The sequence below is a fragment of the Geotrypetes seraphini genome, chromosome 1 (genome assembly GCF_902459505.1).
Source record: "Geotrypetes seraphini chromosome 1, aGeoSer1.1, whole genome shotgun sequence".
Classification (NCBI taxonomy): domain Eukaryota; kingdom Metazoa; phylum Chordata; class Amphibia; order Gymnophiona; family Dermophiidae; genus Geotrypetes; species Geotrypetes seraphini.
The window spans coordinates 168,077,989-168,090,094 of NC_047084.1; the positions used below are offsets into that span (position 1 = coordinate 168,077,989).

The 12,106-nt window shown below is 43.4% G+C and overlaps 1 protein-coding gene across 1 annotated transcript in view; it reads right to left on the reverse strand.

The window, feature by feature from the left end:
* GASK1B (golgi associated kinase 1B) overlaps positions 1 to 12,106 on the reverse strand; it is a 102,875-nt gene that overhangs the window by 13,450 nt on the left and 77,319 nt on the right. The window contains exon 2 of the mRNA XM_033941344.1: positions 8,127 to 8,341. Coding sequence (XP_033797235.1) covers positions 8,127 to 8,341 — 215 coding nt within the window. The remainder of the gene's footprint in view (positions 1 to 8,126; positions 8,342 to 12,106) is intronic.

The following is a 12,106-nucleotide window of genomic DNA, read 5'->3' on the forward strand; positions in this document are numbered from 1 at the left end:
TAATTCAAAATTTAGGCCCTCTTTTACTAAAGCGCGCTAATCGATTAGCGTGCGCTAATCAAATTAGCGTGCACTAAATGCTAACAAGTGCATATGGACGCGCTAGCGTTTAGCACGCGCTAATTTGATTAGCGCACTAATCGATTAGCGCACTTTAGTAAAAGAGGGGGTTAGTTTATATATATAAAAAAATTTTAAAAAAACATCCAAAATCAAGTATTTATAAACAAGAAGAAATCTTTTCTTCTTCTTTTCCCCTTCTTCTTCCCATTACATAAACCTCAAAACACCATCACATAAAACTTAAGATTAATAACATCTTTGAAAATGCTATAAAATCCCTACTCCATAACACAGGCCTTCTGGTATTCAAAATGCCGACTAAGCTCATCTGGGTAGAGACATAGGCCATAACGCCAGCTTCTGTTGTCCTCATGCCATACAATTCATATTTAAATGTATGAGTTATTTGCACTATTTTATGTCACCTATCGGCTAAGTACCAGGCAACTATTACAGCATGGCTCATCTTTCTTTTTATAGCGTACTTGTCCCATTTTGGTACAAAACAATGCTGAACCGCTGACGTGTCCCTGCTTTGTTATCTCAGGATGTCACTCACAGTAAGACTGAACAACATGGGATGTGTTTCTTTGTATAAATTCCCTAGATACCAGCAAGGATACGTAGGATGGAGAGGGGGAGACGAAGGGAAGAGGCAGGAGGACTGAGCTCGGTCTTTACACTTCTATTTCAGTCAGGGGGCTCCCAACTAGATAATAGAAGGCATTATGTCATCCAGGGCCACCATGGTGTCTTTACTCTCATCAAAAGAGATGCAGGAATGCATCGGCACATCCAGCCGAAATCAGTATATAAAAAACATGACACACACCACTCTATTTCTATAGGGACAAATGGATAATTTACTATATTTGGGTCAGTTTAATCCTCACATGACTTTATATCAGTTTCCAGCCCTTATTCGCTCACACAGAATGATCAGAGAGACATGATTTGACCAGGGGTGCAAGAGCCAGGAAATTCCTGTTCTACACTTTAAAAAAATGATACATAAATATAACCTAAAAGAGGGGAAGCACTTTTGTGTGGTTCTTAGACAACCCCGCGAAAGACAAAGGCGCGCGCCGACAACCGAGCGCAAAACGGAGGCGCGTGCCGAAGAAAATTACAGTTTTTAGGGATCCGACGGGGGTTTTTGTTGGGGAGCCCCCCCAGTTTACTTAATAGAGATCGCGCCGGCGTTATGGGGGGTTTGGGGGGTTGTAACTGTCCACATTTTACAGTAAACTTAACTTTTTCCTTAAAAACAGGGAAAAAGTGAAGTTTTCAGTAAAATGTGGGGGGTTACAAACCCCCAAATCCCCCACAAGGCCCCCACAACACAGCGCAATCTCTATTAAGTAAAGTGGGGGGTTCCCCCCACTCCCCCCCGTCAGAGCCCTAAAAACAATTTTCTGTGGTGCGCGCCCCCGCGCTGTGCTCAATTGTCTGGGCGCGCCTTTGTCCCGGCGCGCTTTTGACCTGACACCCTTTTGTGTGTGTGTGTGTGTGTGTCTGTCTGTGAGGGGGGAGGGTAAACAGAAACAAAACAATCATATGATCAAGTTATAAACAGGGATAAAAGCATGCACACATTGCACATGTTTCTAGTCCAAGCCTACTTTAATTTCTTTTTGCAAGCTGCTTTGAACCGAGTTTAAGGCTGAAAAAGGATCTGCAGCTCAATTGCACCACAGCACCTTTAGAACTTGGCTGAGTGTAGTCTACAGAGACAGCTGAAGCATCAGGGCTTCCTACCTGTGGCAGGGTTTTTTTTTCTACCTGGTTAATGAAAGGTACAAGAAGATAGGGTTACTATATTTTCTAAGTGAAAAAGAGGATGCTTGACCCCGCTCATGTCCCGCACTTTCCCAACCCTTGTCCCGCCACGGTGCCCCGTCCCATCCCACCCCTACCTCCTGCTAGTCTCCTCCTAAACCGTCCCACCCCCACTCCTGCACAGCTTATCTCTTTTCCTGGAGTCGGATCTGGCTCTCATGAGTCTCCCCTGTCCCTCGTACCTTCTCCGGCGGCGCAATTGAAAAACTTCACACAGATGGCGTTAGTGATGTGATCCTTCTGCCATTTGCCTGCCTCGGAAGTCTTCACTCAGCAGCATCCCGCCTACACAGGAACAGGAAATGCTGTAGAGTGAAAGCTTCCAGGGCAGGCCAACGTCAGAAGGATCGCAGCGCTAAAGCTGCCGACTGCCTGAAGTTTTTAAATTGCAGTGCTGGAGAAGGTACTAGGGGACAGGGGAGACCTGTAAGAGCCAGACCAGACTCCGGGGTGGGGGCTGGACTGGAGAGAGTAAATCCAAACCTGGGCAAACTCCCTCTAGTCGAGGAAAACATCCAGACACCCGGACAGTCCTTAAAAAAGAGGACATGTCCGGATAAATCCAAATATCTGGTAGCCCTAAGACGGGAACTCCAACTAAAGATCTCGCTGGGCTAAACTAAAGCATGGAGCACAAGGCTGTAGTATCTTCCTCTCATTTTCAACTGTTCTTAAATCACCTAACACCAGAGCAGGATTAAGACATAGGGGAACTAGGTATATGCCTAGGGGGCCCCAATGTTTAGGAAAGGCCCACGCAGATGTGACTTTCAAGACAGATTGTTGCTATGGTAAGTCAAATACTGACAGAAAGAAGAGAAGGGGAATTAGAATCACTGCTGTCTGTCCATTCTCCCTTCCTCCTGTCCATTGTCCTGAACTTATAGGCCACTCAGAGAATTGCGATCTGAGGGGGCAGTACGATTATCACTTACAGGTTTCTCAGCAGCGCACTATGAGAGTACTAGATCTTCCGCTATCTCATTCATAGGAGTAACACTGTGGAATAAGTTGACTGGACCACTAAGAGCTCTTGTACATATTCAGAAGTTTAAGAAACTTCTGAAAACTACATTATTTGTAGAAGCATTTCAGTAAATGCTTTTTTCCCAGGATTATGAATGTTTCTGTATTGACTCATAAGAACTGCCGCTGCTGGGTCAGATCAGTGGTCCATCCTGCCCAAAAGTCCACTCACGCGGCCGCCCCCAGGCCAAAGACCAGTGCTCTAAATGAGTCCAGCCTCACTCGCGCACGTTCTAGTTCAGCAGGAACCTGTCCAACTTTGTCTTGAATCCCTGGAGGGTGTTTCCCCCTATAACAGACTCCAGAAGAGCGTTCCAGTTATCTACCACTCTCTGGGTGAAGAAGAACTTCCTTACGTTTGTACGGAATCTGTCCCCTTTCAACTTTAGAGAGTGCCCTCTCGTTCTCCCTACCTTGGAGAGGGTGAACAATCTGTCTTTATCTGCTGAGTCTATTCCCTTCAGTATCTTGAATGTTTCGATCATGACCCCTCTCAGTCTCCTCTTTTCAAGGGAGAAGAGGCCCAGTTTCTCCAATCTCTCACTGTACGGCAACTCTTCCAGCCCCTTAACCATTTTAGTCGCTCTTTTCTGGACCCTTTCGAAAAGTACTGTGTCCTTCTTCATGTACGGCAACCAGTACTGGACGCAGTACTCCAGGTGAGGGCGCACCATGGCCCGGTACAGCGGCATGATAATCTTCTCCGATCTGTTTGTGATCCCCTGATCATTCCTAGCATTCTTTTCACCCTTTTCGCCGCCCCTGCACATTGCGTGGATGGCTTCATTGACTTGTCAATCAGAACTCCCAAGTCTCTTTCCTGGGAGGTCACTCCAAGTACCACCCCGGACATCCTGTATTCGTGCATGATATTTTTGTTACCACGTGCATCATTTTACACTTATCCATGTTGAACCTTATTTGCCATGTTGATGCCCATTTCTTGAGCTTGAATATGTCATGTTGCAGATCTTCGCAATCCCCCTGTGTCTTCACTACTCTGAATAACTTTGTATCGTCCATAAATTTAATCACCTCACTCTTCGTACCAATGTCCAGATCATTTATAAAGATGTTGAAGAGCACGGGTCCAAGCACCGAGCCCTGCGGAACTCCACTGGTGACGCTCTTCCAGTCCAAGTATTGTCCATTTACCCCCCACTCTTTGTTTCCTATGCTCCAGCCAGTTTTTAATCCACGTGAGTATTTCACCCTCGATTCAGTGGCTCAATTCCATGACTCGCTGTAAAATATGGCTGATATGAAGGACCTGTTATTATTTGAATAATATATGCTGTATGTTTCTTATTTTATACGATTGTCTTTTGTAAAATCACCTAGTTATAGGCGGTTAAGCAATCTTTTAAATAAATAAATAAATAAACTAGGCAGGAGAACAAGAGAGCAGCTCTTCTTACCTTAGAAACATAGAAACATAGAAAAATGCCCAGAAAATGCCCTGAAAGGCAGAAAAGGGCCACCTTGTGCATGTACATGCTAAGGCCCAACAAAGGGTTACTCCTGCCTTGCTTTGGTGGCACTAAGTTAGTGCCATTTGGTCTGTACAGTAACTGCATCCGGTGTTGGATGGATGGGTTCCAATCCCATCCTCTGATTATAGGTTCTTAAATAGTCACTGGTTGAACCGATGGGATAATGGACTGCATGGGCTGAAATGCTATGGTGCAAAGGGCTGACAATGCCTCTCTCCTTTGCTTCCAGACCAATATTGCCATGAACAAACTACTTTCCTTGTGATTAAACACAAAGCCCGGGGGATATAAAATTTAGTCTGAACACAGGGGCTGGTTCCAAAACAGTTTGTTTATTTACAAAATAAAGTAGAGTATTATAGTCATTTTCACAGGTAACATAGTCCCTTCAATAGCATATTACTGAGCAGTTACAAAATTCCTTCCATCAAAAGTCTCCGTAGAAGTATAATGAGGTATACAGACCAAAAAAGGAGGCAAGTGTGCAAGAATACAGAAAAAAGGGTGACAGGAGTAAAGCGCGCCAGACAATCGCACGCGGACAAAAACGCTAAGACAAATGCGCGCAGGATATCAGCGTGCCGGATTAAAAGGTAACTTTAAAGCGCACCGAGAGGGGGTAGGGGGTCCCCCACACACACTTTACTTAGAAGTGTTGCCGCTGACGTTGGGAGTGGGGGGGGGAACCCCACCACCACTTACAGAGGAAACTAATTTTTCACTAAAACACTGGGAAAAATTACACTTTCCTCTCTAATGGGGGGTTCCTCCCCCCCAAACCCCTCAACGACAGCACCAACACTTCTAAGTAAAATTGCCCACCCCCCCTTGGAGTGCTTTAAAGTTACCTTTTAATCCTGCGTGCTGACGTCCTGCGCACATTTGTCTTAGCATTTTTGTCCTCGTGCGCTTTCGTCTATGAACCGAAAAAAGGGCAGGAGAACTGCAACTCCCAGATCTTCTAGTGGCTGCCACTCAAGGAGAAAACCACCGGGACTAGCAACCAGGAAAGGGGGAAGAATTGGAAGCCTTTAAGTCACCTGATCAGATAAGAAGAAAGAGGAAAGATGAGGCAGCTTGAAATTGCATTCCTGAAGGAAGGTAAAACCAAGTCTCTTTTGTAACTTTACTGTGCGACAGTTTTCTGTGAGCAGTTGCAATTTATTTAAGCAAAAGAAGCTCTGGAAGAAAACGGAAGGGAGATTCCATTCAATTGACCATGGAGTTGATGGCAGAAGGGCTGGTTCATGCCTGAAACAACATTGTAGGGTTGCCTAGAAGCTGATATTTGGCTGACAAGGATATTAAAAATAAATATAAGACCAGTGGTTTGCAAGGTAGAAAGCCAGCCACTATAGTTTCCCTCCTAATCATTCACCTGGCCTACTAGAGTGCCAGTCCCACTCCCACAGATACAGGAAACCTTTGATGTTGGAGGAGGGATCGGCATCGCTTCAGCGCGCATTGTGGAAGGTAGGTCCCACTCATCTTTTTACTTCTATTGTGGCTTTTGCAACTGCAAGTTTGGACTTGGAGTGCTGCAACAGATGGGAAGGAATGGGGAATGGAGCATTTGGAAGTGACGCACTGGACATGATGAGGTAATAGGAGGGGGGAATAAGGATAGGGATGCAAATAGGAAGATGTACTTGAGGGGAGGCAAAGGTTGAAGAGGTTGGAGATGATGATCTGGATATAAAAGGGTAGTGGGAGGAAAAATAGGGATATAGATTAGAAACAGAGTTAAGAGAAGCCAGAGGAAAGCAGAAACCAGAACCTGGAACAAATTTAATTAGAAAAATAGAATGACTAGAGAAAAGAAGGTAGAAAAAGTTTCTATTCAGTGATTGGGATATGTCAGCTTTTGGAATGTGTATCTGCCAGAGCTGGTGTTATGCCTGGCTAGGGCCCAGGTCAGAAATTTTGAACAGGCCACAAGGCACACATACCGAGTGTTTCTTCTTCAGCTTTAGTTAGGCTTGGGGTTCTGCCTAGTCTGGAGGCCCTAGGAAATTGTCCTGGTTACATCCCCCTCTAAACTGGCCCTGACATCTGCCGTCTTTATAGGGGTAGGTATTCAAAATGAATTTACTAAGCAGAAGCTCCTGCCTGGTTAAAACATGATAAACTGGCTATTACTGGATTTTCAGTAGCACTTAGCCAGAGAGTGCCATTAAAAACCCAGTGTGATTGCTGCATCACTGTCCGGGTAATGCTGAAGAAGTCCCGATAGGTTCTTCTCTTTATTGTCTCCCTTTTCTATAGGCTATGTAGTTCTACTCCTCTACTATAGTGTACCAGTATGTCATATCATTCGTGTTCCCCAGATTTTACTTTTTAATATAAATTTACTTGTTCTCCGCTTAGAAATTCAATAAGTGGAATATCAAATTTTTAATAAACTTGAAACTTGCCTGGTCCCACTCCATTCCACCCACAGCCTTGTCCTGTTCTGCCTCCAGCTCCGCCCCATTTTACCCCCAGCTGAACCTCCTGTCTCCTGCACCGAGGTCTGGAGGGCCTCTGCGTGTGCATGGATTTTGACACAATGACATCATGCGCTTGTGCATAAACGTATGATGTCATTGCATTGATGACCGTGCATGTGCAGAGGGCCTCCAGATGCGACCCCAAGCTCGGGGACTTCCAAAACCTGGATAAACTGCGGGTTTTGGAAATCCTTCTGGGCACCCGGACTAGGATTACCAGATGTCTGGGGAAAGCCCAGACGTCTCCTGTTTTTAGAGGACTGTCTGAGTTCCTGGATGGACTTTCCAAACCCCAGCATTTGTCTGGGTTTTGGAAAACCCCGACAAACTCCGGCCGCATCTGGAAGGCCTCTGAGCATGCGCAGATGACATCACACACACATCTGCTCATGCTCAAGGCCCTCCAGACACGACTGGAGCTTGTCTGGAAGAAGAGAGGAGGCTGTGTGGGGGAGTTTGGGGGCGGAATGAGAAGGGTGTGTTTCACTCAAATATGAGTATAAGCAAAATACCTCTGTTGCTTTAAAAATTAAAATTATCCTAAAATAGCTTTTTAACATGGTAGAAAGTCATTAGTTTTGTTTGGATTTCTTTCTCTTTTTTTTTTGGTAGGGCCAAGCCAGCATTATAACTGCAATACAGTCAGCAGAATGTGCATCAGCGAGAAATTTTTCCAGAACAGGAGATCATGAAAATAAATGCTCCCAGGATGTAGACATTCTCCCCTGTTCACACACCATGAAATTTAACAAAGTGATTATAAGTTAACATTTTCCTGCTGAACCTAGTTTGATCAATAAAGTGGACACATGCAATGCAAAGTAATCCATATATATTAAATAATGCCATAAGTCATATAAACATTCTATTAAACCTCACAAATCAAAGTCAGCAACTTACCCCCTCTTCTATGAAACCGCTCTAGCGGTTTTTAGCGCAGAGAGCTAGGCTGAATGGCCTGCGCTGCTCCCGACGCTCATAGGAACTCAATGAGCGTTGGGAACAGCATGGATCATTCAGCGCAGCTCTCTGCGCTAAAAACTGCTAGTGCATTTTCGTAGAAGAGGGGGTTAATTTTATCCCATACTTTAAAATTAACTTCAAAAACCTTGTTATCTTCAAAAACACTTTAGAAAAGACCATTATATTCTTCCTGTGAAACATTCCAGAACCTGACACTCTCTCCTACAAGAAATTACATGCATTATTCTCTTACCTGCAGTAGGAAATCAAACAGGGCCAGCTTGGACCATTCATAGTGATGAATATCTGTACAGTTCCATTCAGATTTGGGCACTTTGCCATTCTGCCAACACTTCTGCCTCAGCAAGTGCTGGTAAGATCCCCAGTTTAGCCTCACAGAGGACTGCAAGTTGTCATCTGTTGGATACAAAGAGGAGTCCCAGAAAACGACAGGACATGGGTGCCCATCTAGGAAAAAAAAGACAGAAGAATCAATAACATACCTTGCTGCTAGCCATTAATTCTGAATTCAATTCTTCTAGAGAGATCATGGACCTACTGCATTCATAGAGAGGATGGGTTACTAAGCAGGATTACTTAGTAGGTCAAAGCTGATTTTTGGTTGGTGTTACAATTAATTAATTGATTATTCAATTTCCTATACCGTTCTCCCAGGGGAGCTCAGAATGGTTTATATGAATTTATTTGGGTACTCAAGCACTTTTTCCCTGTCTGTCCCAGTGGCCTTACAATCTATCTAATGTGCCTGAGACAAGCTCTTGTTTTATCAGTTTTAGACTATTGCAATGTTCTTTTTATGGGGGCTTACTCACAAAGTCAGTTTCAAGTATTGCAATTGGCCTAGAATGCTGCTGCCAGACTCATGGCTAGCCTTCTTCATTTTGCCCAACACAGATTGGCCTACATTGGTTACCAGTTTTCGTTTACTTTTTTAATTATTCTTTTATTTATTTATATTGATTTACAAGTTGAAAATACTCACTTGAAAGGAAATATAATAATCTAATAAGGAAATATAAGCAACATAATATACCAAACTAATGACTATGATTAAAGTCCACACTAGAGAGAGAGATCAATCAATTCCAAGGGAAGTTGGATTTTAAGAAATTTCCTAAATTAAACCAAATTACAGAGTACAATTGGATTCAATTATTTAGCCTGATTATCAATTTCCACGGGAGTCTCTGGAGTTCTTATAGTTGCTTTACCTTCAAAAAAAATTGCAACTGATCAGGTTCATAAAAAATATATCTAGTAGCTTGATATGTAATGCAGTATTTACAGGGAAAATGTAACTGGAAGGTCATTCCTAGATTCAAAAAAGACTGACGGCAAGTCAGGAATTTCTTATGCCTGACTTGTGTCCACTTCGATACATCAGGAAAAATTGAAATTTTGAATCTATGAAATTCAACATTATTAGTCCTATAGAATAGGCGAAGAATTGTTTCTTTGTCCTGAAGAAAAACAAAAGTTACCAATAAAGTGGCTCTGGTCATACTTTCTACCTGAGATGACTTCAACATACCAGTGAGATCCAAGTCTCCTGGTTATTCGTCCCCTTTTTCCTTATCCTCTTTAAGTAATATAACTTTTGTAATGGTGACATATTATTTTCTGTGTATTTCAAAACAGAAGTTAGAAATGATTGAAACAAATTCCTAGAAGACTGAAATCTAGAGGCAAGGAAATTAAAAAACCTTAAGTTTAAGTTTCTGTTCGTATTCTCCAGATTTTCAATTTTTCTAGGAAATAAATTTTTATCTATCAATTGCAAATTATTAGAAATCTTCAGTTCTGCCACCGAGTTCTCAACTTTGTCCATTCTAATGAATTGTTGTTGAAATTTCTCTTCAAAAGTTTTGAATTGAATATTAGTTTTTTGAACTGAAGAAATAAACTGGGACCATACCTTGTGCACTCCAGATGGCTTCCATGTCTATTACCGCTGGTCTAGTCAGGGAAGCAGGGAGAGAAATCTCAGGAGACTCCACCTCAGGAATCACCTACATAGAATGTTGAGAGGCGTTCTCAATCCCTGCCACACTCCAGATTACAGGTCCTCTAGCTTCTGAAGCCGATTGCAGAGAAATCAGCGAGTTGAAATTTCCATCCGGGGGTCAGGGGTGAAACTTGAAGCATTGATGGAGCTAGCAATTCCGGCGCTTCCTGAGAAACTGTAGGCATCCCCGACATTGTCCCAGGATGCGGAAGAACTGTAGGCCCCAATGAGCTCAGCAAAACATCGCCCTCCAAGACCGAGGTCTGCCCACCTCGGTCAGCAGAGATGCCCTCTCCAACTGGGACAGCAAAAGATGTTATTGCTGTCTGTCGCGTCAATGAAGTAGGAGGCAGGAATATCACTCTTCTGCTTATCCCTGCGTTTTGGCATCATCAAATATAGCAGGTAAACTTTAAAGGGGAAAGTTTTAAAAATTTTGCTGACAAACTGCAGGAGCCACTAAATACGCGACTCACTCCGTTGCCATCTTGATTCCTATCACCAGTTTTCTTTTACATTAGATTTAAGACCTCGCTTCTAATATTTGATGCAATGCATGTGATGTATATAGAAGATTCTTCCTATGCAAAAAATTCAATTGGTAGAGTCCTGGGAAGAGAGCTGTCTCTTCCTAGACTTCTAGAATGGAACTGCTTACCTCCTGTGCTCAGAATGATCATCATTAAAGATAGAGAATGACATCATGTCATGCTTTATTGTCTAACTCAACCTCAGTCCTTCTACACCAGCATTCTTCAATGCAAGGCTTGATGTTCAGTTGTTGTGCCCATTCATACTCTGATTCCTCCCTCTCTTCTTAAAGAATGACATGGAGATAGTTTCCCATGGTTATCCACAGAGATGAGAACGGGGATGAATTTTGTCACCATGTCATTCTCTAATTAAAAGCTCATTTGTTTAATCAGGCCTTTGGTGTCGACTAAGAGTAAATATTATGGGTTCAGTAAAATGTCAACTTTTTATGTATCTTACAATAACTTTTCTATGTGGCATTATTGATTGTTCATTAATTTTAAATGTTTGCACTCTTCCTAGCTAGAGAGGTAGACTGGAACTATTGTAAATTTATAAGCTAAGGTGTGCATCTAGGTTGGGAAAAGCAAAGCCACTAGACAATGAGGGCCATTTTCAAAAGAACGTCTAAGTCCGATTTTGGATGTTTCCTGCAAAACATCCAAATATTGGGTGGAAGGAATGGAACAGAATATACGCAGGTAAGGCTAGACTCAAAGAGGGCACTGGTCTTTGACCTAAGGGCCGCCACGTGAGCGGACTGCTGGGCACGATGGACCACTGGTCTGACCCAGCAGTGACATAGTAACATAGTAACATAGTAACATAGTAGATGACGGCAGATAAAGACCCGAATGGTCCATCCAGTCTGCCCAACCTGATTCAAATCTTATGTTCTTATCGAATTCAAAAATGGCCCGGCTAGACGTTTTCTCCCGCTAGATGTCAAATTTTTTTTCTTTTGCCATTATCAAAAATGTCCAAATTAAAAATATCCAAAACAAGCCATTTCAATGTAGGAGGGGCCAGCATTTTTAATGGACTGGCCACACAGACATGCCAGCAGAGCAGTGGGGCACCATAGTGGCCTCTGATGTGGACTTCAAATTAAGGGTGCCAGGTACATATCTCATCATAACCCCCATACATTATATGGTGAGCCCTCCAAAACTCCCCTAAAATCTACTGTACCCACCCATCTACCACCCCAATAGCCCTTATGCCTGCAGGTGTCATCTATATGGCAGTACAGTGGGGTTTTGGTGGGCTCACACTTTACACCACAAGTGTACTAGTTATGATGCCATATGCACTTGGGTTCCCTTCTCTGCAGTGCACTGCACTGCCCATCAGAATACTCCAGAGTAGAGAATGACACAGTGAAGGATTCCCACGGTGAACCATGGCAACTCACGGTTAGCCCGCAAAAATGGGAAACAATGTAGCCAATTTACAGCAGGAATAGGAATAAGGTCTTCCACCACCCCACTAGAGTGGTAGACAACCTTGTTCCCACGTCAAAAATTGAACCAGGGTCAGCACAGCAACATCCCCTCAGCTCAGTATCTACTCCCCAGTTCCCCTCACGCCTACCTTACCCGATCAAATCAGCCGTGCCATGCTGAAAAGTCTTGAGAAGCCTGCTCTGCGACCTTCCTTTAGCAGATGAGCCC